The sequence below is a fragment of the Lytechinus pictus genome, chromosome 7 (assembly GCF_037042905.1).
Source record: "Lytechinus pictus isolate F3 Inbred chromosome 7, Lp3.0, whole genome shotgun sequence".
Taxonomy (NCBI): domain Eukaryota; kingdom Metazoa; phylum Echinodermata; class Echinoidea; order Temnopleuroida; family Toxopneustidae; genus Lytechinus; species Lytechinus pictus.
The window spans coordinates 34,006,878-34,032,638 of NC_087251.1; the positions used below are offsets into that span (position 1 = coordinate 34,006,878).

The window sequence follows — 25,761 nt, forward strand, 5'->3', positions numbered from 1 at the left end:
GGTACATAATTTTTTTTTTCATTCCTCACACTGCATCAGGCATTTAAGTACAATTAGCAATTTGTTGATTGTGAAAGATTTATAGAAACAATTGGATTATGATCATTACAACAGTTGCAACAATACCGCTACATGGTGTTTCGCAAAGTGCCAGCCGATTAATGTCAAGCAAGAGTACATGGGTTGCCGACTTTGAAATGGTTGGTAATGAAGCACATAAGTGGCGTAGCAACATGCTTGCTTGGTTTATGTTCCTGCATGAATACCGAGAGGAGAGAAAACATGCTGCCTTTCGACAGAAAAAAATGCAGTTTTCTACATCTACATAAAATACACAAAAATGCTCACTTATGTGAACAAGTTTATCTTGCACTAACAGTGCTTTCTTTTCTCGTATCATCAAGTACATGGAAACTCAAAATACTTCTTTTTTTTCAACAAAGATTCCTTTTTCAAAGACTTGCTTGTGATAACAAGACAAGCGATTACATATGAAAATACATTTTAAAAAATTCACCAGTTGATGGCCAACAGTCACTATCACCTTCTAAGTTGCCAATGCGAACCATACACACATGAAGACACTTGCTTTGCCACACACAATCTTGATTTTTTTTCCCCCTTCCTTTCATGATGTCAGGTAATTCCTGCATGACTTGTGGATAAACAGGAGGAAATTGGGAAAAGACTGGAGAACACATAACTGCCATAGGCAGAGTTATGATTAACATTCATATTTAATGCTCTAGTTTTGCCAATGCCATTTCAAGTTTGTACACATGTGTAATGAACGACAGAAAGTTGCAATTCAGATTTACACTACAATCTCATCAAGTTTGAGAGATTTAAGTTGAGAATATATTCTTCAAATAAATTATAATAAAATGTATCCTAACAAATGTTCCCATTCACAAAGACCGATTACCAGTGAACACTTGGAAGAGAGAAGTCCATTTGCTATCACGTTCAACTCATTTAAGGAGCTAGTTCAAGAACAAAATCCACACTTAAAAATAAATCACAAGTCCCTGCAAAACAAAAGTAGAAGAGAAAAACTGCCAGAGGCAGGATCATGATAAATACCCCCCTCCCTCTTTCCATGGAAAAAAACTAGTTGCAAACTAAGGGCAAGCGCTACACAAGATTCAAGTTTTCAGAAAAGAAAGTCAGACTTTGGAAAGTTCTGTTTAAAAGGCACAAAGAGAAAGAAAAATTGATACGTAAACCCAATTAATCATGCATACAGGATGAAAACGCATCACGTACATCACCTCCGCTTTATTATTTGGTATTCTATTCCAAATGCCAGTAAATGGTTGGTAAGAAAGTCACTTGCATTCTTTGATTCCAGAGCAATCTGAATAGAAAAGGGGCTTAAGAAAAATACATGTCGACTGCCAAGCGGCAGGATCTCGCTACCCTCAAAATGCTTACTACAGTACATGAATTAATCTGGAAAAACAATTTTCACAATTATACTTTAATTGTAAAGATTTGGGAGAAAATGAGAACATTTGGATTTCATTTTTTATCTTATCCATTATTAGTGATTTGTTTTCGGAAGCAAAAACATACAGTAACACTGGATCCAACATAGACGGATAGACTGATTAATGCTCATTTAAAATTATTTTTCTAACTAGGCTGAAGGATTGAATTTAAAAAAAATGCCCACCAAACCACTCCATCTCTGTTTCTTCAAATGGGAAGATTCCAGATCGCAAGCTGAAAAGAAGTGTGATCCTCAAAAGATCTGCATCACTTTGGTGCTTGAACAGCATTATAACCTGGATAAAAACACTATCAAAGGGGGAAAAAGGAAAGAGACTTCCCTCCCAGTCAAATATCCCCAAAATACAGATTTTTAATACAAAATATGCATTTTATATGTTTGTTTCATTGTTGTTTTTTTTGTTGCTTTTTTTTAAATATTCACAAGTGTTGTGTTGGTGTTTTTTGTTGGTTCTTTGAAATAAAACTGCTGGTTTCAGGACATTTACAGAAGATACCTTGCAAACTGCTTATTTACAGATGACACTGTGGTCTTGATAAGGCCAAAGGAAGAGAAGTCACAGAAGGAACATTACTCCATAACAGGATGGCTGTACCGGGGGCTGTACATCAATTGCTTTATTTTAAGCTCCTACTGGCAAAGATTTAGGAAGAGGACAGACACGCTCCTACAAAGATCCTAAGATGAATTTTCCATCTGGTCTCGAACCTAGACTTGAGCAGGACATAGCACATATGGTTGTACAATAGATGCTACTGGCTTGGTGCAACATACTTCTAGATGGCAAATAAGAAAAAGGGAAAGAGAAAAATCCCCATCCACCCACAAACACAGATTCCTTTATCTCGGACATTCCAAATACTGCAGTTTTAAATTGATTTTTCCATTGCACACGAAATCGGCAATATTCACTTCCAATTTGATTTGATTTCAATTTGAATTTGAAGAGGACTTCCATTCCATTTTTGTTCAATAAATACAGCATTTTTTTTTCAATGAAATAAATTAGTCACTAACATTTCCACATGAAATTTTTTTTTCCAACCACACTGGGCTTCTGAACACGACACACTACTTCTTGCGGCATTTATTTGTGCTACCTTCTAGCTCTTAAGTATTGGGCATCCATGCAAACGGGCTTGAAATCTTGAGAAAACGATGCAAATCTGCTCCTTGTGGGATACTTCTGAATGGCAAACAGGAAAAGAAAAAAAAAAGAACATCCCTACCCCACATTGATCCCTGCACTTGAGAGATATTTTCCTAGTTGCTATTTTCCAAAACAGAAGTTTCACAAACATACTGATGATTTTCTTGTAGTTTGAACAAAGTTTCACTTAATTTCTTGATTTTTCTTCTTTCACTTCATAAAAGCATTTTTGTATTTCAAATCACTAAATCACAATTGCTTTCAGATCAAATATTTCCATATATTCCTTCAACCAAACTAGGCTTCTGATCAAATCATCCATTACTATTTATGTGCTCAGTATTAGGCATCTACTGTGTGCAACAGGAAATCTTGAGAAAATGATGCAAACATCAAGAAAAATGTCCTTTCAACTAATTTAGGCTCCTGATCACATCACACATTACTTCTTACAGTATTGAACTGTGCTTCCTCCTAAGCATCGGGGCACCCTTGAGAAACTGGACTTGAAATCTTGAGAATACAAACTTGCTCCTCGTGAGGTGCTACTAAATGGCAAACAGGAAAAGGGGAAAAAAAGAACATCCCTATCCCACATTGATCCTAGAGCTTGAGAGATATTTCATAGTTGTCATTTTCCATAACAGAAGTTGATTTTCTAATTTGAACAAAAGTTTCACTTAATTTCATTTTTCACTTCATCAAAAACATCTGAGGATTTGAAATTAAAAAATCGTAATCGATTTCAGATCAAATATTTCTTCAACAAAATTTTGGCTTCAGATCACATCATGCATTACTTCTTACTAGCATTTTACTGTACTTCCTTCTAAGCAACGGGGCATCTATGTAACACGACTTGAAATCTTGAGAATATGATGCAAACTTGCTCCTTGTGAGGTGCTTCTAGATGGCAAACACGAAATGTAGAAAAGAAAAAGAACATCCCTATCCCACATTGATCCCTGAGCTTGAGAGATATTTCATAGTTTTTATTTTCCAAAACAGAAGTTGGTCACAAACATACTGATGATTTTCTTGTAAGAACAAGTTAAATTTTTTTTCATTTTTCACTTCATCAAAAACATCTTTGGGTATTTGAAATAAAAAAATCGTAATCGCTTTCAGATCAAATATTTCCTCAACAAAATTTTCCTGTGAACAAAATTGTGGCTTCTGATCACACCATGCATTACTTCTTACTAGCATTTTACTGTGCTTCCTTCTAAGCAACGGGGCATCTATGTAACACGACTTGAAATCTTGAGAATATGATGCAAACTCGCTCCTTGTGAGGTGCTTCTAGATGGCAAACACGAAATGTAGAAAAGAAAAAGAACAACCCTATCCCACATTGATCCCTGAGCTTGAGAGATATTTTTAAGTTGTCATTTTCCAAAACAGTAGTATAACGCAAAATACTGATCATGGTTTTGTTTAAATAAAAACTTCACAATTTTTTTTCACTTCATCAAGCATTTTTTTTATTTGAAGTCAATAATACACAATCGCTTTCAGATTAAATATTTCCACATATCCTTTCAACCAAACTGGGCTTCTGATCAAATAATGCATTACTTCTTACAGAATGTATCTGTGTTCTCTCTCCTAAGTAGTATTGGGGCATCTATGCAACAACAGGACTCAAAATCTTGAGAATATGATGCAAACTTGATCCTTGTGAGGTATTTCTAGATGGCAAAAACAAAAAGAAAAGGAAAACATCCCTATCCCACGTTGATCCCAGAGTTTGAGAGGTATTTCAGTTATCATTTAAAAAAACTGATTTTCACCTTGTTCAAAACGAAAATTTAAATTCCATTTTTTTCCTCCATTTCATTCACCTTGTGCAGAAAAGATCATCTTCACAATAAAATAGTACCACAAAAAGATAAATTGAGATTTAAGATTTAAGAAGTTTCCAATAGGAATTTCCTTGTTGAATAAGTTGATTCTCTGAAGAGATTTTGATCGAGTTTCTCCTTATGAAATAGAGCGAATATTTTTTTAATTTTCACAAGACTTTTCAATTGGTAATGGACAATGTAGAGAAAACGAAAACCTGCACATATTTCTTGCGAAGAAAGAAGTTGAAGAAAACTGGTTCCTGATAAAAATTCCAATATGTATCATATAATTTCCTGGAGGTAAATGAAGAAAAAAAAAAAGAGAAACCGACTTCCCCACCATGTCACCATGCCCAGATGTTGGAGCGCGAGATCCAGAAGAAAAATTTCCTTTAATATCACAAAAGATTCCTAAAGAGAAAAGCATTGTAATCCGATTTTTCAGCTCCTTGTACTTGCTTGCCGAATTCCAAAAAAGCTTGCAGGTCCAGGTGTGTATTATGTTTCTGGCCTTAATTCAGGACATAGCCAATAGCTTGTAGTTGTGACTTAAATCTTGGAGCCAAGCAGAAACTCGGAAGCTCAGATGCTCCACTATTGGTGCACAAAAGAAACGAAACAGAAAACGATGCATGCGACCCTTCACAAAGTGAAGTATGATTAGGCCTTAACAATTTTATACTTCTACACTATGATAGCACTGTTTTAGTAATTTTATCAAGATTTTCTCATAATAAAATAGAACAGGATGTTTCAAGGTACAAAAAGTATACGCTGGGGAAAAAACACTTTACACAAGGACAAAAAAATGCAGGAATTTTCAGATTGTATAAAATAAGGGGGCCCAAACATGGCAATACCCTGTAGTAGGCTTATTTATTATACTTCCATACATGATACAATGACAAACTTCTGTGAAAGTAGAATTCTTAATTGCAGAGGATATTATCTCGATTCTATATTACAGGAATTTTGACAAGGTAGACCTACTCTTATTGTAACTATCAAACCCTTGCTGGAATTAAGCCTTGAAAGATTTAAAGGACGCTGGACTGATGCTCATTCTGTTTACAGACTGGGTCTCTCTCGCGGCTCCCTCATAACTCAATGGGATAAGCCTAAGTACTCCTGAAACAAACAAGAAACGATGGGCCATACGGCACAAATAATAAACTTTCCAATGAAATAAATTGACCTTTTCACTATAAACTCACCAATTTTAAACATTGATATGATTTGGAGAACCGAAAATAAGGAGAACCAGACATCCTGTTAATTAGAAAACTAAGACAATGACATCTTAGTGTTTTTTTTCTTACAAAACAGCAATTAACAAAAACATGGGCCTTTCTGGACTGCACTTAACTAATGCAAATGGGGGTTGATGAAGTTCAAATGGCACATGCTCTTATTCTTAATTTGACCCTTTTCAAGGCTTAAGGTAAAGTTTCTTGCTGAGAATACAATTTACAATACTTTTTTGTAGATCTATATATCAATCCTCTCTTTTGTCTGTTGCTAGTAGTCCATTCTTTTTTCTCTCTTGGAACTATTAACTTCTGTGTAACACTAGAATGTAACTTAACTTTCTATTCTAAAACCATGGCATAGCCATAGACCAAGTCTACTAGGGAGTTCGGTGAAATGCCACTTTCAGAATTTTGTATCTGCAACTGTGCACCCATCATGCCCATGTAAAACAAGTATGAAGCCATTAAAAGGAGGAAAACCCCTATAGAAACCTACATTATGAGATACTTAGAAGTTTTATGTTATGAATAAAACGATGTAGAATTCAAGAGCATACCTTGCCTCCCATAGCAACACATTGCACTTTAAAAAAAAAAGATTTGTCTTATTGCATTGCATTTAAATGTAAAATCTACTTATGCTGTAAAAAAAATCTGCATTCTCCCGCCCCTTTAAACATGAGTTGATTTAAGCCCCATTCTTTTTTCTTATTTCACAAGCTTTCCAAATTCATTGCGAATAGGATTCCTTCAACAGATTTCAGAAAAAGCCTTTTTAACACTTTTTTTGACAGAAGAAAATATGCATATTTTCCCGTGTATCTCCGTCAATATATCACTCAGACAATGAGTTGTTTGAAGCACCATTTTCTTGTTTCACAAACTTTCCAATGGAATCAAATTTGTTGGGATTCCTTCAAGATTTCAAAGTCAGGGAACTCCCAAGTCCCTGACTAGAACTTAGAAGGGGAAAGGAAAAAACAAACGGATGACTAACGTTAATTATGGTAGGAATCCTACCATAATTTAGGGTCTTATATCAAGACATCATTATCATGATTATGCATCGATCGTCTACGAAAGTACGATATTACGTTAGTCAACCATCTGGGTTTTTTTTCCCCCTTACTTAGCTTAGGATCTCGGGTAGGATAAATGCTTACCATGCTACTGCGCTTGAACTGCTTCACACGTCTTTGCAGGTCCTTCCTTCCATAAATCCAATCGTCTTCACGGTCTCCAGTTCACCCACAATTCATCCACATCATATCATGATCAGATTCCAACTCCATCCCGTCATCGGACTCATCCGCCACTCTCAACTGCAATTTCTACCATTTCTCACACTTCTCTAATTATAACCGACATTAATAAGACCTGCCTTAAGTTTATAACTATGACTTCGCATGATTAAAATTCCATAATTTTCGAATTCAATCGTAATATGACACAGGCATATGCCATGCCCCAATCACCCCCCCCCCCCCTCAAAAATCACACAGACGAACAATCGAAAAGACGACCCGAAACAGACTGCGGAATTCATTTTAAGTTCAACACTACAGAATATGGAATAACCTTACGTTACAAAACCAGCAGAGATGATAACAAACGTAACTGCCGTAACTTTAGGTGAAAATTTGAGATACAAATGAGAGAAATCGAAATTCATCTTATCAAAATATAGCCAAACAAGACAACAAGAAGACGGGCAAGACATGCAGTAGACTAAAGACAGTCATGCAATCGCCTGACGCTACAAAATTCGCTTCGTATTTATACGAAAGCTGCCCACGCTCAACCATTTTGCACAAAATCATTCCGCGAATGACAAAATAGTTTGATCGATTCACCTCTATTATAACGGAACATCGTAATCTAAATTTGTTTGGTATAATATATTTTTTGTTCAATATGATTTGAAATGTTCTTATTGCATTTTTATTAAAAAAACTGTCCAAAACGTTTCCGTAAATCAGTAAAATATTACCATGCACAAAGCAACGTAAATCAGCACCATCCAGTCTGCGCAAAATAAATTTACCCGGCCTTTTCACCTCTTTTCATCAATAACAAATTTCGTTTCTATTAAAATACTCGAAATTACAAAACCTTCATATATTCATAATGATTTTTGTGATATTGTAACGACATAATATTAACATATGAAAAAAACATATGCATATCAATTTGTCCTGTTTTTTGTTTTTTAGATTTTCCCATTTCATTGCATATCGCGCAAAAATATTGCGTGTTATCTTGTGTGATGCGGTTTATATTGTGACGTAGTAGGTATGTCGACAGTCTGTTTATTTACGTCGATGGTACGTTTGGGCGGAATGTGGATAGCATGGGGGTACGGTGTGGGGCCGGCTATAGCTGGGGCCGGGGGTTCATCCCTGGCCCTCGATCAGGTCGGACAGGGGGGTAAGGGCCGGGGGTAAGGGCCACTGTCTCTCTGTCTGGTATGATGTTCATGTACATCATTTGGATTGGTTAAGTTTACCTGAAGTAAGAAGGTGCTAAATTATGAACACATTTATATATCATCAAAACGCGACTGAGCTCAAATCGTTTGTCTAGTGTTAAGACTTGTACAAATCAGCCGACGGTGTGTCGTATGTCTTGTTCAATATTATTCTTGCAGCCCTCTTCCCCCTCTTCTGAATTTTTTGCAGCTCAATTGTATGGGATTGAAATCTATTCGACCATACAGCAGAACAGTAATCAAATCTTGGCAACACTAAACTGTTATAAAGCAACTTTATATATGATGTCAAATCTATCACAAAATCCGATTTAAGAAAAAAAAAAAAGGATAACAATTTTCATAAAAGAAAAAAAAAATCCCTCTCACTGACAGAACAATATTTGTGTCCATGCAGTTTGTGTCAGTCAACCCCCGTGAATACCTATATCGACATCCATAATTGTATTCTTGCATGCATGCAGCTTATGATTATTATATATACTATAAATTTAGGTCAGTGTTGACTGGGCATCGAGGTAGGCCTCGCGAGTATGTATATACTTAGGAAGTTTGGGCATGTTGGGAGTAGCATTGTTAATTAGAGCTCTATATAACACTCATGGAAGCAAAAATATACTAGGCAACGTGCCAAGAGTTGTGATATTAGGAATTCAACAAAACAATCACCTCTAACCAATCGCAATACCCCCCCCCCCTGCCGCTTGTTAATATTTTCCATAATAAGGGTCATATATATTCAAAATCAATTCAATTCTTCTTTTCAATCATTTTAAATCAATTTCTATACATCATTGACGCTACTATAGATCGAGCTTATTTTATTTCCTCAACATTTCGAAGACAAGAACGGCCACGCCGGGTACGTGCATGCGTCTTGGAAGTCTATATAGCTCAATCATCGATCGCCTCATTCAATTGATTTTAAAGGAGGTATTGAATTATGGGGGGTATATATTATGTTGTTGAAATGTCGCTCGTTCAATACTTATGTTATTTGCGAGAATTATTATTTTTAATTACATTTTCTTGCATATATTGTCCGCCCGAATATCAGATACAGATTTTCTCGATTTTCTCGATTAAAATTCCGCACGGTTTATTGCACAAGGAAATCTTTACGGTCTTTGATATATCTTCTGCGGGATCTTTTGTCCCTTTTTTTGGCCTACGCCTTGCAGACAGAGCTTATAGAATTTATTGTTTCTTCACCGGTCTCTTCATCTCACATTAAATGCACTATAGCTGCATGTATTACAGAACACTGAAAAAGTATTCTTTTCAATTCAACTAGACAAAACAATCCCCAGGCAGCCTGTGATCGTGAGCCGTCTGACCCAAGCCACCAATCACTAGTAGCTTCCTCAAGACAATCCACCTGACCCCAAAAGCCTATCTGCATTCAACTGGTTCAAGCTTTAGGGTTGACGTGCCAACCAATCCGAATTGGTATTGAACTTGGCTACAGTCCAGACTGAGCTGTTGCTATGCTGAATAACTACTATAGTTCTGCAGCAGAAATAGAAGAATGGGGAAAAAAAAAGAACTCATTGATGATCGATGAACTCGACCGGGAACTCGATCACCATTGTGTAGAACAAACTTTTTGGAGGGGTAATTTGGTTCTAGTATTCCCTTCCTTCGGCTGAGTTCGCATAGAAGTATGCGGTATACGGTATACAAATTTCGTTTTGCTTGCCAGTGTTGGAACTCCTCTGCCTCAGCGGGATCGAGGGTGCACCCAGTACGTACACCCCCCCCCCCCCCCTGTATGTGCCCTAATTGCCCTGCATGCTGCCGCTTTAATACGGTGGATATATCCATGGACCTACCTAGTATAGGTCCATGGATATATCCCACCGCGGGCTGATGGAGGCAGTTATCATCAGCCACAATATTATCCCTTGGACCACCCAGAAGGAAAAACCAGTAAGACCAGTAAGAATTTTTACTGGTTTCCAGTAGAATTTTACTGGTTTCCAGTATATTTTTACTGGGCCAGTTGATTTTTAACTGGACCAGTAAAAATAAACTGGAGACCAGTTCGAACAATTGCATTTCAGTTGAAGCAATTAGTAATACCAGTTAAATTGTTTTTCATCAAACTGGTGTTTCTGGTCCAATAAATGGTTTCCAGTAGATTTCTACTGGTTTCCAGTATATGTTTACTGGACCAGTTGATTTTTAACTGGACTAGTAAAAATCAACTGGAGACCAGTTCCAACAATTGCATTTCAGTTGAAGCAATTAGTAATACCAGTTAAATTGTTTTTCATCAAACTGGTGTTTCTGGTCCAATAAATGGTTTCCAGTAGATTTTACTGGAGTTCCAGTATATGTTTACTGGACCAGTTGATTTTTAACTGGACCAGTAAAAATCAACTGGAGACCAGTTCAAACAATTGCATTCCAGTTGAAGCAAAGTAGTAATACCAGTTAAATTGTTTTTCATCAAACTGGTGTTACTGGTCCAATAAATAATGACTTTATTTCAAGTCAGATCATTTGACGAATTATGGAAAATGAATCTTGCAATTCAGAGAAACTTATTATCGTTATTATTGTTATCATCATTCTTCTTATAATTATCATAGTTATTATTATTATGATTATTATGATCATTGTTGTCATTCTTATTACTGTTATCATTGTTATCGATATTGTAATAATTATTATTAATATTATCATAATTATCAAGTATTAACATTATCATTAAAATAATTATTTCCTTTAATTATAATTAAGATCAAAGCAAGATATATTCCTCTGATATAGTCAACTGGTCTAAAGTAATTCATTGTTTGAAATTGAACTGGTCAAGACCAGTAATACCAGTAATTCTGATGATGCTGATCACGCGGTTTACCTCATTTGCATATTTCCTATTTTAAAAAGGAAAATCAGGATTTAGAATGGAATATCCTTGCAATGGCACTCATTGTTGTTTAGGAAATTGACAAAGCCGATCTCCTAATATTTATATAAAAGTTAGGTCCTACCTTAATTCTTGCTCGCCAGAAGATAGAATGGGATCCAGCCGCTCAGAATCTCAGATAAATTGCACAAATCCGTGAATAGAAATATATACACTTCACAATTTCAAATAGATTAGAAAAAGGGATAGATGTCACAAAATGTCTCGCGAAGTAATGAGCTCATTAAATATGCAGAGAATATAGACTTCGAAGGAGTGGAAGTGACGGTAAGGAATAAGATTGGAAAATGCAGAGAAATAATTAAGTATAAGTTGATCCTCCACAAGATTTGATTCAATCCTCACTAGCAGCTGGATGAGATGGTCAGCATGAGTGGACAGGACGAAGGCAGAGAGTAGAGTGATGATGTGGTAGAGAAGACAAGTTGTTTTTACCAACATCAGAAAAGATGAGACAAAGAAATAAGCGCCAAAAAAAGGGGCAAAACAAAGTTGAAAAGAACAAAGAAGAGAGAAGCAGACTGTGAGAAAAGCAAACATGCAAGCATCTCTGTAGTGATGTTGTATATACCTGCAAGTTCATTGCAATAAACAAGGAACAATGAAAGGATGTTTGCTCCAAGTCTAGGAACAAAAGAAAGGTTGTTTCTCAATATAAGAATGTGTTTGCCAAGTAGATTTGGGCAGGAAATGAATTGCCTTGTTCTGTGAATGTAGAGTATTGTGGTACATACACATGGCGTGAACAAGTGAGAATATATGAAATTGGAAATAAAAGAAAGAATTTATATACATATACAGAATGTAGAAATATAAATGAAAATATATACAAGGAAAGAATATATAGATGTAGATATATATAAAGAGATATAGTCAAGTCACTACAGTAGCTCCCCCCTAGATTTGTACCGAATAGAAATGTAGTATCAAATCGACAAAGGAAAGTAAAAGGGAACTTGGCTATATAAAACAAGAGAATAAAAGGAGTGGAAACACTAGTGAATTTTGAGACATGTTTCAACCGTCTCCGAAAAATTGAATGAACTTGGCAGGAAACCTGACATGGCGACCAGAACGGGTCTTACGAATTTCGGGAGGCATATGCTTGTCATCAGGATCCCCTGCCAAGTCCGTGGAGTTGGATTGTTGATGAACTTGGTCAGGTGGATCTTGATGATGAAATGGAGTGGTAGCCTCCTGCTCGATGAAAGCCGGTTTCAGTCTGTCGACACTGACATTTTCATGTTTACCATTATAATCTATGCTAAAATACTTGTCAGTGCGACGGATGACTCGGAAGGGTCCTCTGTATGGAGGTTGCAATGGCTTTGTAACAGCATCATCTCGTAGAAAGATGTGAGATGAAGAATGCAGTTCAGGATGTACCTGTGTTCGAGTTTGCTGTTTTCGAGTAGGAGTGGGATGTAATTCCCGCATCATTCTCTTTAGTCTGTGGGCATAGTTAGATGGGTCATCGGCAGAATCAATTTGTGAAGGAGCTACAAATTGTGCAGGTAGAGTGACTGTAGTCCCAAACACAAGTTCTGCAGCAGAGCATCCAATGTCCGCCTTGATTGCTGTGCGTATACCTAGCAAGACTAAAGGGAGTGACTCGGTCCAATTCGGACCTTGTTATGAGCTTTGAGAGAAGCTTTAAGTTGGCGGTGAAAACGCTCCACTAAACCATTTGCGGCAGGATGGTATGCTGTTGTGCGGATGCGTTTAGTGCCGAGGAGGTTGGTGAGTGAAAGGAAAAGTGCCGACTCAAATTGCCTACCTCTGTCTGTTGTGATGGTAGTAGGTGCACCAAACACTGCTACCCATCTGGCCACAAATGCTCGCGCTACCGTCTCCGCAGTGATGTCTGGGATAGGGATAGCTTCTGGCCATCTGGTGTAGCGATCAACACAAGTAAGAAGATAATTGTTACCCTCTGATGAAGGAAGCGGGCCAACAAGATCAATGTGCACATGAGAGAAGCGTGCATCAGGTGAAGTGAAAGTACCAAGTGGTGCTTTGGTGTGCCGATGTACTTTACACTTTTGACATTCGAGGCATGTTTTGGCCCATTTTCTGACATCAGCGTTGATGCTAGGCCAAACAAAGCGCTCTGTAATGAGCTTTTGAGTAGCTCTGATTCCTGGATGAGAAAGTCCATGAAGGGAATCAAAAATAGCTCTTCTGTGTTTGACTGGTATCAAAGGCCTGGCAGTACCAGTTGATATATCGCACAGAATGGTAGTGGTAGAACCTGGGAGAGCAATTGACTTGAGTTGAAGTGAGGAATCTTTCAACTCAGTTTCATCTTCCTGATCCTTTGCGATGGCCGCAAAGTCTATGATTGAGGAAGAATCAACTCTGTCGATATACAGACGAGAGAGGGCGTCTGCTGCTGTGTTCTCCTTACCTGAAATGTGCTGTATATCAGAAGTGAACTGAGAAATGAAATCGAGTTGTCGGATTTCACGTGGCGAATGCCTATCCGGTTTCGATTTGAGTGCATGGGTAAGAGGTTTGTGGTCAGTGTAGATAGTAAATGACCTACCTTCAAGAAGATGGCGAAAGTGCTTGATACCCAGATATGCTGCAAGCAACTCCCTACCAAAAGTGCTGTATTTGGTTTCAGCGGGTTGTAACCTCTTAGAGAAGAAAGCCAGAGGTTGCCAAACTCCATCTACTCGTTGTTGGATAGCTCCCCCAACTCCTTCGTCGGAAGCGTCGACTAGTAGGCACAAGGGAACATCAGTGCGAGGGTGCACAAGAACCGTAGAGTTAGCCAATTGATCTTTAGCATGATTGAAAGCAAGAAGCTCTTTCTCTCCAAGATCAATTGGCATGTTCTTTTTTGTTCTGTTTTTCAACAGATCAGTCAGTGGTTGCAGCACCTCTGCACAACGAGGAATGAATCGCCTGTAGAAGTTTATCAATCCCAGGAATTCTCGAAGTTTGGTGAGTGACGTAGGTGCGGGAAAATCACGGATGATTTTCACTTTGTCGCTAAGAGGGCGGATTCCGGTGTTGTCCACCATATGTCCGAGAAAAGATAGCGATGAAGCACCAAACTGACATTTCGAGGGATTGACAATGATGCCATACTCCTGCAGGCGATCGAATAGCAGACGGACGTGTGTCTCATGTTCATCCTTAGAGGAACTGGCTACCAGTATATCATCCAGATAAACATAGACAAATGGCAGGCCGCGAATGACAGTGTCCATCAATCGCTGGAACGTTTGCGCTGCATTCCTAAGGCCGAATGGCATTCGAACGAATTCGAATAAGCCGAATGGAGTGGTCACGGCAGTCTTGTGAATGTCGCTAGGCTCGACTGGGATCTGATGATATGCCCTAACGAGATCAATTTTCGAAAAAATTGTCTTACCTGCAAGAGTTGAAGAGAAATCTTGCAAGTGTGGGATAGGGTATCGATCCGGCACTGTGCGAGCGTTGAGCAAGCGATAATCACCACAAGGCCGCCAGTCCCCTGGCGTTTTCTTGGGAACCATGTGCAATGGACTTGACCAGTTGCTCTCAGATTGTCGGATAATGCCAAGTTCAAGCATGTGCTCAAACTCTGCCTGGGCAATTCTCTGACGATCTGGAGCAAGACGACGAGGGCGCGCTGCCGCGGGCGGGCCTCGAGTTGGGATGTGATGCGTGGTAGTATGTTTCACTTCTGAGTGCTTGTAAACCGGTCGTGTGATATCCGGATACTGACGGAGAATGGAGTGAAACCGCTCCGATGAGTCATGTTGAACATACATCGGGCTAATGGTACCAGTATATGAACCACATCCCTGGACTGTAAGAGTGGTCGTGGTGTCTATCAATCGGCGGTGTTTGATATCCACCAACAGTCCAAACTGGTCAAGAAAATCGGCACCCAAAATCGGCGTAGGTATGTCTGTCACAACAAATATCCAGCGGAAAACACGCCGTAAACCGAGATCAAGTGTGAAAGACTTTTGTCCGAAAGTCTTGATTGGTGATCGATTTACAGCCTGTAGTTGGATATTTGTCGCGTCAACCCTAGCCGGTTTTCCCAATTTTGAATGAGGGAAAATGCTCACCTCAGCACCTGTGTCGACGAGATAGCGTGTACCAGTGTACTTATCGTTGACAAAGAAAAGGCGACTGGGTTGGGTGCTGCCAAGGGGGTTAGTCGCCGCTATTCCTTGGCGGGGTCGTTTCCCTGGGCCTGTCTTGCTGAGAAAGAGCAAGGACTAATGCACTTTTGAGCACTGCTCCCATATTTCCAGTGATACCAGCACTGGGCACCTGCATGCTGTTCACTGCGATGCGGGCTGCGCGAAACTGATTGTGGGCGCTTAATCGAGTCCTTCGACTTGCGCTGTCGACTGCGACCTCTCTCGCGGTTATCCAGCATGGAGCAGGTTAATGCTCGAACTTGCATTGTGAGCTGGTCCACCTGTGCAGAGAGCTGGTCGACTTTAGTTTCGTGCGTGGGGAGTGGAGGGGGTTGTGATGGCGCCAACTTAGATTGAATGTTGGATATAGTTGGGCCGGCAACTTCAACAATTTTGTCCGCAAGCGCCGCTAAGTCCACCAAACTCACCCCATCGCTTGATGCGGCTAGGATGACCTGCACGTTGGTGGGCAAGCGTTGCAAAAATAATTGCCGAAAAATTGAATCCTCCATTGTGCTCGTCCCCATCAATTGCTGCATCCGCCGGAGGAGTTGCGACGGCGACTTGTCTCCGAGCTCCTCTCCTGACAGCAGCCGATTGAGGCGCGTCTGCTCGGAGACGGTCGTTCGCTTGACCAGTGCAGCTTTTAATTTTTGATAGGGGTTGTCACCCGGGATAGCAGTAATGATATCCCTCACCTCCATAGCTACCTCTTGTTGTAGTGAGGCAACTACATAATTGAATTTAGTGATTTCGGCGGTAATACCCTTTGTGTGAAATTGGGCCTCCACCTGAACGAACCAAATTTCTGGGTCATTTGCCCAGAATGGTGGGAGCTTAATGCTCACCGGAGCAATAGAGGGTGATACTGGAGAAAGATTAGATTCAGGAGTAGAGGAAACATTAGGAGTAGTCATGTTGTAGAGTAAAGAAAAAAATTGAGAAGTAGAAAGGAAACAAAATAGTGAAGTGAGAAGCAAGAATAGCGAAGTGAGAGAAATGAATAAAGGGCGATAAAAGAAAATTAAGGATTCAGGATCACGTCGGGGTCACCAGTTTAGGAAATTGGCAAAGCCGATCTCCTAATATTTATATAAAAGTTAGGTCCTACCTTAATTCTTGCTCGCCAGAAGATAGAATGGGATCCAGCCGCTCAGAATCTCAGATAAATTGCACAAATCCGTGAATAGAAATATATACACTTCACAATTTCAAATAGATTAGAAAAAGGGATAGATGTCACAAAATGTCTCGCGAAGTAATGAGCTCATTAAATATGCAGAGAATATAGACTTCGAAGGAGTGGAAGTGACGGTAAGGAATAAGATTGGAAAATGCAGAGAAATAATTAAGTATAAGTTGATCCTCCACAAGATTTGATTCAATCCTCACTAGCAGCTGGATGAGATGGTCAGCATGAGTGGACAGGACGAAGGCAGAGAGTAGAGTGATGATGTGGTAGAGAAGACAAGTTGTTTTTACCAACATCAGAAAAGATGAGACAAAGAAATAAGCGCCAAAAAAAGGGGCAAAACAAAGTTGAAAAGAACAAAGAAGAGAGAAGCAGACTGTGAGAAAAGCAAACATGCAAGCATCTCTGTAGTGATGTTGTATATACCTGCAAGTTCATTGCAATAAACAAGGAACAATGAAAGGATGTTTGCTCCAAGTCTAGGAACAAAAGAAAGTTTTTTTCTCAATATAAGAATGTGTTTGCCAAGTAGATTTGGGCAGGAAATGAATTGCCTTGTTCTGTGAATGTAGAGTATTGTGGTACATACACATGGCGTGAACAAGTGAGAATATATGAAATTGGAAATAAAAGAAAGAATTTATATACATATACAGAATGTAGAAATATAAATGAAAATATATACAAGGAAAGAATATATAGATGTAGATATATATAAAGAGATATAGTCAAGTCACTACAGTTGTTTAAAAACTTTTCAAATAAGTGTATGAACTAATTCACAATGGAAATATGTAATTTCATTTATCACATTTAAAATAACAGCAGAAAGATTAATTTACTAACCATCTTTTCCATCACATTTCACTGACCATGGTATATAACAAACCAAATGCATGTAATAAATTGATCCAGTAAGACCAGTACGAGGACCAGTTCGAGGACCAGTCAGACCAGTAGAAAATACCAGTAAAGACCAGCTTGAATTGGATACCAGTATGAAGACCAGTAACAACCACCAGAAACAAGACCAGTATAAAATTCCAGTAATTCAAGACCAGTTTAATTTTTAACAGGACCAGTAAAATTTTAACTGGACCAGTATGACCAGTTAGACCAGTAAACCGATGTTCCAATTTCCAGAGTTACCAGTTAAAATTATACTGGTCTAACTGGAACTGGTTTTTCCTTCTGGGCAGTAGGTCCATGATTATCCCAACACTGTGGCCCTCAACCTTCTCCACAAGGACCAGGTGAAGAGATATGGGGGTCGATCGTAAGCCCATCCAAGGAGATGGATAAGGTGGCCCGGTGCATAATCATCCCAGAAATAAACCAATTAATGCTGTCGAATAAAGCCCTGGATAATGTTTTTCTTCTCCTCTTCTTTTTCTTTTGTTTTTTCTTGGTCGTGGAACTTTTTTTTTTGGGGGGGTGGGGGCATCTCACTCCAGTGCTTGAAAATATTGCTCATATTAGCATCTTTCAGATTCTGTCTGACCTTTCTATTTATCTCTTTCTGTCTTTCTCCCTCCTTCTCTCTCTATCTCCCTGTTGCTCTTTCCCACTCTCTTGTCTATTATGATCGCCATCATGTCACTTTCCTTTTTTTTTAAAAGTTATTAATAATTCTTATATTTGTAATCTGCAATTTATTGTTTACTCTTTTTCCCTCCTTTCTTTTTTCCCTCTTTCCTTTATTTTTGCTACACCCCCCTCACTATTCTCACCTTTTCACATGCTTACTCTTGCCATTCTTGCTCCCCTTTCTTGCTCCTCACCTGCTCTTCTTTTTTTTTTTTATAAATTAAATCTGTCTTATTTCATGCATCTGCTCATTCTTTTTCTTTTTATACTATTATTGCATTTTAAACATAGTGTATTTTTTTTCTTCTTTAATGGTCACTGCATGTTATGTATTTATTTATTTCTCTGTTATGTATTTTAAAAAAATGTAAACTCACATTGTTAGTCCTCTGACTTTTTGATGAGTATTGTTTAATAAAACCGAATTGAATTGAATTGAATATGCTGTTGATGTGTTTCTGTGAAATGGTTTGAACAGGTAGCAGATTGTACCTTGCATTTTTAATAGACATTATATCGGAACGATGCCTTGTCCAAAATACTTTAAGATCCAGACTGGACCCGAAAATGAAATTGATAAATTATATACCAATCGAAAGCTTATAAGCTACTAAATACACCAAGGTATGCTTTATGCATTTTCACCGCTTCCCAGCTGAGTATTTTGCTTAAGAATATTCCAATTATCGGGTTTCGAACCCCGCTTAGAAAATAGGCTTTATTGTGCTTTTCACCTGCCTCGAGACCGTGACGTCACGTTGTGTAAGAAGCGTCGTGATTCCATAGGTTTGTACACAGAAAAACTGGGTGATTTTTTTGCTTTCCAGATAACGCATTTCATTCTCTTCACTTCTATCACAGAGGGATATCACATATATTTTTACCCACAAGCTTGAATTTATGAAATCTGCAGTTTTGAAATAGTTTTTGCAATATTTTATTTCCTGCTTATTTGGCGCAGATTTCAATTCTAGGCTGCATTTAGATTATGTATAACAACTTTTCCTGACATAGCAATTTAGGCCCAATAAGAGCCAAACAAAGAAATCACAAAAAAGGTAGTGAATAGTTGTAGGTTTACAACAATTTGAACAGTGAATAATTTTGAGCGCCATTTTCATCTGAAAACGAAAAAAAAAAATGGATTCATAACATGGAAATGGAAGAAAATACCCAATGCTTTTGTCCACAAACCTATGGAATCACAACCCTCCTGACACAACGTGACGTCATCATTTCCAGGCGACGTGGGGGTGCTCAATCGAAGCGTACTTTGGAGGAGCAGTTTCTTTGATTTTTATTTAATATTTTTAACTATTGGAAGGAGATATATGTAATATTTTTGGTATATTCGTATTGTATGAATCATTACCTTTATTTTGATATATGATTGTTTTTACACCGGTCAGGGTCTTTAAAACTTTTATTGTATATACCTATCTTTGATAAAAAAAATAAAATAATAGCAAGACTCAACTTTAAATTACCTAAGTCAATAATGAACCACACCGAAATTAGATGTACAAATTTCAAGCAATTAAGCCTGAAAAAAAATATGGAAATCGTCCCTGAAACGAGGTTTATATGGTCTATTTTAAGCAATGATCTAAAGGCGTTACGTATATAGGCAGTTATATTTTCGTTGAAAGAACGTTCAGCAGTTTTAACAGGCCAAATATATTTATCTCCTTTCTCCATAGATTGTAACTCGATGAGTAATATGTTTCAACGCTTTCATCACACAATGACATTTTACACGTACCGTATTCGTTCGTCGGGACCAAACAAACCAACGTTAGCTCAACGTTTATTAGTTAATTATATCGGGGTTACTATATGCCTTAAATAGGTGATTGACTCATAAAGGAAGTATGCAATGATCATTTGACCCTCTGAAGATCGTCAACTTTGGATAAGAGAGTTAAAGCCAAAAATCTATCATTTTCAACATTGATTAACAAAATATCATAATGTACCAGAAAATGGATTATATATATATATATATATGTATATATATAATCGTAAATGATGGCCGGTGCATGGATGTTTTCTGTGTGATAAGTCATGAGTCTATTTAATGTTTAATAAGTCACGTCATATCATAAAGCCTATATTGGAATCAACATGTATTTCTGTAATACAGTAATATAGATCATACTGGTAATCGTTATATCAACGATTATCGTTGATGACTAAAATAGTCCCGTCTCGCTTGGTGTATATAGGAAATGAAATTCGTTGTGACTTGAACATGTTGAATATAAGTGTTTCGCTCTGACGCACTGGCAGTGGCGCGGTATGCACCAAGACGGCGGGGGGGGGGGGGGGGGTTAGCATTTTTTCCTTGTCCATATGTACCCTTGCCCCCAACATTTTTAATTTGCCCTCCGACACTTGCACCCCCGCTACTGACATTGAATCTTACTGATTATGTAGGATATAATTATGTTCACAAATCTCGTAATTTTGGTAACATTATTGCATGGAAAATAAAACCCCAACGCCAGTACCAATGCCAATTATGTTTACACCTTTACTTGGAATAGTTTGCAATAATGAAAAAAAGCTTAATTAAATCAATTAGATTTTGTTTAATTTTTGGTAATTCTTTTAGACATTTCGGATTGAACTGATTTTTTTTTTTTTCGGAATACTATCCCTTCTTCTCCTCCCATGCAGTCTCGATAACTTGCAGAGAATCGAAAGTTCGTATTTTGATATTTTTAAATGTAATTATAGAGGAAGCTAAGATGATGATCATTCTATTTATAAAAATGAACCGCACATATAAAAACAAAAATCAATATAGAATAATACATGTTTGGGATATTGCGCAATCAGTTTGTATGTTTCTACATACAAATGTCAGTATCACAAGTTGTGACGGGTTTTCTGGGGATATTACGACATGCAGCGACATTCGTTGTGTTAAGACGATAATATATCCCTATGACTAAAGCTAGCATTATGTATTTTTAACAGTCATTTAGTCATTTATATATTAATTACTCAAATAATCCAGGAGTTAATGTATTATAGAGGGGCATATAGCCTATATAGCTTGCTTTCGTGAATGTCTTTGTTTTTGTTTTGTTGTATATTTACCCTTATCAATATACTGTGATTGGATAGTATAAAACATAATGAAAAAAAAGTATTGTTTCCGTCACTGACCATTCGAGCTCGAATTTGTTATCACACTTTGAATAAAACTTAATAGGTTATTTATAATTACGTAAAAATGCATGTGAAATAAAATGAAATATTCTAATTTTCTCCTCATTGTCAAGTGAAACAAAGATTAATTCCTCCCTGAACATTTGGAATTAGCATTGTTTTAATACTATATGGTTCAGGTCCTTACTGTCAAATCTGTAAAAAATGAAATATTGTATAATTCAAACAATAAAAACCAAAAGAAAGAGTGAGTGATGAACATCATCGACTGTCTCATTTACATGTCACTGAGATGTGCATATAACTGTTTTGTGAAAAATAAGCGAAACTTTAAAATATTATAACTTTCTTAGTTTACATCCGTTTTTGATGAAATTTTATCGTTTTGCTAGTTGGATTTTTCTCTATTTTTTCAAATCATTATTTTTCTGGAGTGGACTTGACCTTTTATAAGTCCCTCAATCTGTTTTGTTGAGCGGGTAGTCCACTTAAATCACTTTTGATGAATACCCCCTCTGAATATCAAGGAATGCAACAGCAGATTCAGTTTCGCCAATGGGGGGGGGGGGGTCATCCACATTTTCCCGGATATGCCGCTAAAACACAGATTTTAAAAATTATATATTTTTAGGAGCCATAATTCTAACTAAAGACTGAAATTCTAAGAATATCATACTCTTAAAAACAAGATAATCGATCTCATAATGCCTAAGCAAATAATGAGAGCGCGAAGCGCGACTTCATTAAAAAAAAATATGTTATCATACCCAGTGGCGTACCGTGGGTCACGGCATTGGGGGGGCACCAGCAAAAATTTTGAGTCACTAAGTGAGCGCGCGAAGCGCGCCCAGTTGCCAGGTATACTTAATAGAGACATTTTAAGGACAGTGCCATTAAACGGATATGTCTCTCACTGGTCAAATAATGCGAGCGCGAAGCGCGAGCTTAAAATTTTTGATATTTAGATCTAAAAAGGGACATTATAATCAATCTTTTGTAATCATGATATGTACCTGTCTCGCTAAATAATGCGAGCGCGAAGCGCGAGCTGAAATTTTTGTAAATATTGACCCCCAAAAAGGAAGATTTTAAGGACTATATTTTAAGAATCCATTAAGAGTATACACATCTCACCATAGTCATCTAATGCGAGTTCCAATAAGCGCTTGCTGATTTTGTTAGAATTACATCTAAACATGCACATAAAGCACTTGTAATAATGATTAACATACCCATCTCACTAATCAAATCTTGCGAGCGCGAAGCGCGATCTGAAAATTTAGGAAAATCAGACCTGAAGAGGGGCATTTTAAGGCTTGTTTGTAGAAATTCACGAAGACCATACGTAGTTCACTAACCAAATGATGCGAGCGCGATGCGCGAGCTGAAAATTTTTGATATTCAGATTAGAAAGAGGGACATTTAAGGACTGATTCTAGGAATCCATGGAGAGCAGACATATTTCACCAATCCACTACTGCGAACGTAAGCACGGACAGGAAATGTTTTATATCAAGACCTTAAAATGGGGCAATCACTTTAAGTAGTCATGAAAAAGAAGCATACTATTGTACATAAAACAATAACTCGAAGTGCGAGGAAATATATTTGGCAGTTTGGTGTATATTGACTTGAAAACGGGAGGTTTTAGTTCAACAGGATTATATACATATCTCGGTAAACAGACAATGCGAGCACCAGGAACAATGAAGACATATAGACCCTGAGCAAATTTTGTTTCATAAAACTATGAAAAAAATGTTTCTTATGTAATATAACATAACATAATTATGATATAATATAACATTATAATGAACAATAATGTCTTCTTTCCCACTTCGTTTCTCTTCCTTTCTCCCTCTTTTTCTCCTTTTTCCCGTTTTTTTTTTTTTTTTTTTTTTGGTCAGCCGATTGGGGGGGCACGTGCCCCCCCCATGCCCCCCGTAGTTACGCCACTGATCATACCCGAAACATTCTGCAGCATGATTGCAAGATGCGTATCTAACTTAATAATTCAAGAGTGAAGCGAACTTAAAGTTTTACATACTGAACTTTATACTGGGGAGGGATTACGTATTGCGCATATATTTATTGTAATTATCTTTGTTTAATGCATGCATTTGCGTTATAAATAAAAAGGACCCCATTGAAGAACAGTGATATTCTGTAAGTACCGCTGAAATGGGCCATCCTCCATATGATTTATGCAATTTTTTTTATTTGAACATGTATATATTTTATTCTTTTTATATGCAAATAAATACAGACAAACATATGATACCCCGTCAGATCCGCCTATATGGAATACAAGTTTACCATGGGTGTCAAACTGATGCTTTCAATAGCTGATTTTCCAATTAGTTCCGCCTCTCCATACAGAGATGTGCACTCCCATGCACTTTAGTTCCACCTCCCCTTACTCAAACCAGCCCACGCCCTTGCAGAGTCGCCGTATGCAGGAATGGGGTGGCCCATATGGCATCAGAAAAGGATAAGCTAAGATGTTATTTTCTGAATATCATGTCAAAATCTATCACAAAATGTGATTTTCATATAAAAAAGGTCAAAATTGTTGTTCGCTCGCTTTGCTCGCTCAGGAGTTTCGAACGTTATGACGCCATTGTTGTGCCCCTCAATTTTCTTTGGACTCTTATAGGATTATAGGTTTACGCTAGGCCTACTGATTTCGAGTCTTGTGATTATTTTCACTGATATACAAGTTTTTCGTAAAATTATATGAAAGATAGTGTTATTCTCTTCATTATCATACACACCCCGTACATAAAATCATCTTTATACTAGCTCATTCTTTTCAACCGACCATTTACCAGTCATCATGACCATGATCGCTTTAATAATGCAGGGACTGTACTTTGAGTCCATGCAATTTCCCTACAAACTCACCAATCGCGTTTGCACTGATAGGATTTTTTTTAAATGTTTTGATACTTTGCAGATTTAAAGACATTATAGCTCGATGACGAAAGTAAGACCTCGATTAACTAGGGACAAACAATGGGGCCTAATATGACAAAAAGAGAGAGAGAGAGAATTAAAAAGTGCGGGATGCATAATATTCGCTATTAATTATTTGCCCTCCTCACCTCGAAGCAAATTGACTATTTATTTTGCTTCATCATCAAATCATTCGTCATCGGATATTTCGAACACGGAAATCACACTTCTTGTAAAATTTGAAAGAAAAAACCATGGGCGTGAAGCGCGCCGAAAATTGCAATTTTTGTATATTAAATTTTGTTAATTCGTATGCCAATTTTAATCAAGTTAATTTTTTTATAGTGCTTACATAATGAATAGTTGTCAAAGTATATCGAAAACTTGTATGCAGTGTACCGGACATGTAAAAACATAGCAGACGACGTTTGCAGACCTCGCGATCATCGTATGACTAGTGGTGCGGAATGTTCCATTGCGGCTTTATGGGTGAAATAGCATTACAGAGGGATAAAATGTATACACAGATAATGTTTCAGCGTTGATTCGCAATATTTTGAGTCAATTTTCATGAATTATCGTTGTTTGAACATTTAAACATCATTATAAAATGAAAGAAATAAGCAAAACTTAATTTTCAGACTTAGCTATGCAGTGGTAAGCTAGGATGCACCCCTCGTATACATAATGGACCCGTCACGAGTGTAGGTTTGCTCTTCGGACATCACTATCACAAAGAAAATCTCCTCTGATTTGATGATAAAAGTGCCCTATTTCCTTATTAACCAATCTCCATGGTTCTTTCATGAGTATTTGCCTTACAATGTGCCCTTTATTGTAATCTGGGCGGAAATTCATGATACCACCACCCACCGATGTGACGAGGGATATAATCCACCCGGGTACTATAAAAATGTCCCCCAAACCCATTATCCCAATACATATTCCTGACTATGGATGGTTTTTAGTGATTTTAATGTAATAAAGTGCCATATTTCCCACCAATTGAATGTAAAGAAAATTATGGTCATCTGATAGAAGAAGTTGTTACCATTCATTTCAGGGGGGCGGAAATTCTATCTGAATCAACGCTTGTCCTTGATACACATTTGTTTGTGAAAAAAGGGTATAATGCAAGGGAATTCTGCGTGTTATAAGGGTGCGCGCGTGCAGCGAGGACCTTCTGTCCGCTAGTTTTCCATATGAGTGACGGTGTCAAAAAATAATTGGGGGAGGGGGCTAATTTATATGTTTGTCGATCACCACTGATGTCGGGCAATCGCCCCTGTCCCCAGGATCGATCGACGCCTCTGCTTGATGATAAAATACGATTCGGAGAAATGTGTGCACCGAAAATGTTATTAGGCTTACGTGTGGTACGTGTTGAAGCTACACGTATAGATTAATTATTGGTTTGTGGTTTCTATGACTATCTATTCTTTGAATTCGTCGGACTGGTCTACACATACGAGATTATAGACCTGTTTACTAACATTGAACAAATATTGTTTTGACTGAC

The 25,761-nt window shown here is 37.7% G+C and overlaps 1 protein-coding gene and 1 long non-coding RNA gene across 2 annotated transcripts; both read right to left on the reverse strand.

Annotated features, from left to right (window-relative positions):
* Nucleotides 1-7,559, reverse strand: LOC129264519 (uncharacterized). The gene is made up of 2 exons (XR_008584862.2): nt 6,924-7,559; nt 1-5,638 (listed from the first exon to the last, which is right to left on the reverse strand). It is a non-coding gene; the product is annotated as an uncharacterized LOC129264519 (long non-coding RNA).
* A 7,792-nt stretch (nt 7,560-15,351) lies between these two features.
* On the reverse strand, nt 15,352-16,248 carry LOC135154653 (uncharacterized). Its single transcript, XM_064101483.1, has one exon. The coding sequence runs from the start codon at nt 16,246-16,248 to the stop codon at nt 15,352-15,354; it is 897 nt and encodes a 298-aa protein (XP_063957553.1).
* Between the last annotated feature and the right edge of the window lie 9,513 nt (nt 16,249-25,761).